The 3,248-nt window shown below is 40.4% G+C and overlaps 1 protein-coding gene across 2 annotated transcripts in view; it reads left to right on the forward strand.

Moving 5' to 3' along the window:
- TDRD1 (tudor domain containing 1) overlaps positions 1–3,248 on the forward strand; it is an 85,399-nt gene that overhangs the window by 60,795 nt on the left and 21,356 nt on the right. For both annotated transcript variants that reach the window (XM_019502860.1, XM_019502861.1), the window contains exons 15-16: positions 1,181–1,429; positions 2,201–2,320. In XM_019502860.1, coding sequence (XP_019358405.1) covers positions 1,181–1,429; positions 2,201–2,320 — 369 coding nt within the window. The remainder of the gene's footprint in view (positions 1–1,180; positions 1,430–2,200; positions 2,321–3,248) is intronic.

Consider the following 3,248-nt stretch of genomic DNA (forward strand, 5'->3'; position numbering starts at 1 on the left):
GGTTTGGGGGGGGGGGGGGGCCAGGACTTCCCACAACTTGGATTTTTAAAAGGTCTGGAACTGCAGCTTCCACAAGAGGCTTCAGGGCAAGGCAAGAAAGGTGGTCAAGCACAGGGATTGCCTAACAGCTTCCCAGTAGGGAGGCGAATGGAATTCCTTGGCTTCCCTGGCTCCCCACCCTGGAAACCCACAACCTGCTTTCCTGGCAATCCATGTTTGGCATCAGGACCATGGATGTCCTGGTCCGGATGCTAACTGCCAAGTGCCTGTGCTAAGAATCTGCTGATTGTCAGCATCTGCATGGACGTGCTACGCGTGCAAATTATGGCACTACAAACAAGCCACCAACATGTTCCATGTATTTTGTGCAACATTTTTCAGCTGGCTTGCCGGCTCACAGCACCATAAAAACAGGTACTCCTATAACACTGTTACTACATGTGGTGCAATTACCATACTAATCACCTCCTTACTTGTAACATGCATCAGGGGCCCGTGGTTGAGAAACTATGTTAAGAGATCTGAGCGTGAAGTCAGTGTGACAAACAATATGCAATAGTGCTGATACTAAACTTTGTAACTACTGACCAAATCTAAAAAAACCACGAAACAATGCAGGAAGAGCAACCAAATGTCCTTGTGTTTCATGTTGGCATAGGTTGACAGGGTTCATGATGCTACTTGTAAAGTATCCAAATGCTGCAGCTGTTGTATGGAGTGTTTTATTGCCTTTCTAGGGGATTCTTATTTTTCAACACTAAGAAAGCATTGCACAGACCACAAATGTACAGCTGTACTAGCAATTTTCTGCAACTACAGCTAACTCAATAACCTTAAAGCAATGCCAAAAAGTGGTAAAAATCAGGATCTTGAGCATTATTTTCACTGTATTTGAGATATGCATAGTGTGTTCCCCTAACATCTAATAATGAAGTGAGGATGTTAGGTTTGGGGTTACTACTGTAATTCTCCTTAAGCATATTGTAACCTGTGACATTAAATCATTGCACATTTTAAAGGGCATGTGTTTTCATAAGGTAGTAAAGAAATCATATTTTATGAGCTCATGAAGAATGACCTCCATAAGAATGGGAGGATTGTGAAAATGAAGCTAAGTATCTGTAGTCAAGTTTTGAAAACAGAAGTTGACTATTTTTTCCTTTTAAACTTAACTTTTTAGGTGTGAAACCTCAATTAGGAACCTGGCCCTCAGAAGCTATTTCTTTCATGAAACAACTAGTGCACAATAAAGTGACTACAGCAAGAGTAGTGGGTAAAACAGATTATAGCTCTGTGGTAGAGCTTACAGATGAATCTTTCACTCCAGTAAATGTATCTAAACATCTTATAGAAGCAGGCTATGCAATGAGAGAATCCAAGGCTCTCATGACAGCACGTGAAACCAGTAACACTGGGAAGGAAGGAAGCGGTAAGTTTGAAAAACATAAAAGTAGTACGTCTTCATTCTTCACTGGAGTTTGATCTCTACTTACGTTAGCATGTTTCTGCTCCTTCCCCTTTTCCTTCCCCTTTCATCTTCTGTTTCTTCCTTATTTTCTAGTGCAGCAAATCTCTTAAGCACACTGTATCCTATACTAACTGGTATCTTCCTTTCTTTTGTCTTCATGGTTATGTCCCTGCATTTGTCTGCTTTCCAATGCAGTGATCTACTCAGTGAGTGGCTGTTGCCCTCCCCTCTATTTCTCCACCTTTGGCAAGCATCTTCAAACTCCCCTAACTCCACCAACCTCCTCAGATGCATCTTGAATCCTTAGTCCTTTTCCAGGCAATATACATTATGCAAGTTGTTTTGTCAAGTATGTGCCAGTTGTCCTCTTTCTTGCATCAGTTGTAGTGCTCCCTCAGTAGAAGGGACTCTGAAAAGACTAGTCTAAAAGAAAAATATCCTTACAAATTTCCCTGCTTGTTGTCATTAGGTAGATGCCTGTGATCTTTTGCCCTTGCAGTCCTGCCGTGGCTCAGTCTAGCAGCAGTGATCACATAAAAAAAACCTTTTAGGTCGTCGCTCATTTGACTATAAGCTGGCTAGCAGTCAACAGTTTTTGATAGGTGACGTGCTATAAGGATGGTTGAGAAGGTACCAGCAGTGGACGTTTAAAGTGAACTTTCTTTTCCTTTCCAATAAACCTAATATATCTAATTACTTTGTCATTTTCTGTTCACTTTTCTCTTTGCCTAGGAGACACAGTAAGGAAAGGTGATTGGACGTGGGTTAAGCTGGCTCTTAAACAGACAGTAAATGTCATGGTGTGCATGTTGTACAGTCCTGGAGAGTTCTATTGTCACATCTTAAATGATGGTAAGTTGCATCAGTATTTAGTCTTTTGCATACTACTACTGCCTCTTTTACCCTTGCTTTTGTTAATGTAGTTCTAATGTGCCATTGTTTCACATGTAAGAATAAAGAAGGTAGGCCAAATGGGTGGGAAACCAAGTCAATGAATGCAGGATCTTTAGAAAGGAATTAGAAAATTTTCTCGCTGATGCAGTTCTGTAGCTAAGGGGGCTGTTATGCAGGTGTAGACTAGACATTTTCTGCATACAGCATTACTGGAATGCTGAGTCCAGTTTTAATGTCAATACTCCTGAAAGGAGACTGAGAATCCAGAAAAAGTTTGAGGTATGAGAGGAATTCAGGAGTTTGGAAAATGGGGCTTTATGAGACTCTATGGCTCACTTTGTCTGGGTTCAAGGATGACATGAACTTGCACATGAAAGACTTGATTGGCAGACTTTTTTAATGTCGCAGAGTGAAGTGCACAGTGAAGTTCATACAGTTTCGGACCTGAAAATTCAGGATTTTTTATTTCAGGATTTCTTTCTGAAAGGTCTTATGACTTGTAGGTTGTATGGGCTTTATGGAGAAGTAACAGAGTGAAACTACTGCCTGAATCATGCAAATTGGATTAGATGATCACAGTGGTTTCCTTTTGGTGCATTTTATTCCACAACCTAGGCTAAATTTTCAAGACCAAAAGACATTTTTCTGCTATGCAGTTTTCTTTGCCAGACAACATTCCTTCCTTTTATCCTGGACAGATAAGCAGACATTTATCATTTGTTCATTTTACTAAACCCGTTCCTATTTTATTTTACATGTTGAAAGTATACCCAATACAGACACTATTTTCAGTGCAGTATTGTTAGTGTCTCAGCAGTCTATGTGACTGACTTAAGAGGTAAATCATTAAGTAGTAAATCTAAGTCTTGCTGTTTTTGGGAAGGAA

The sequence above is a fragment of the Gavialis gangeticus genome, unplaced genomic scaffold (assembly GCF_001723915.1).
Source record: "Gavialis gangeticus isolate Ggan-Ray unplaced genomic scaffold, GavGan_comp1, whole genome shotgun sequence".
NCBI lineage: Eukaryota > Metazoa > Chordata > Crocodylia > Gavialidae > Gavialis > Gavialis gangeticus.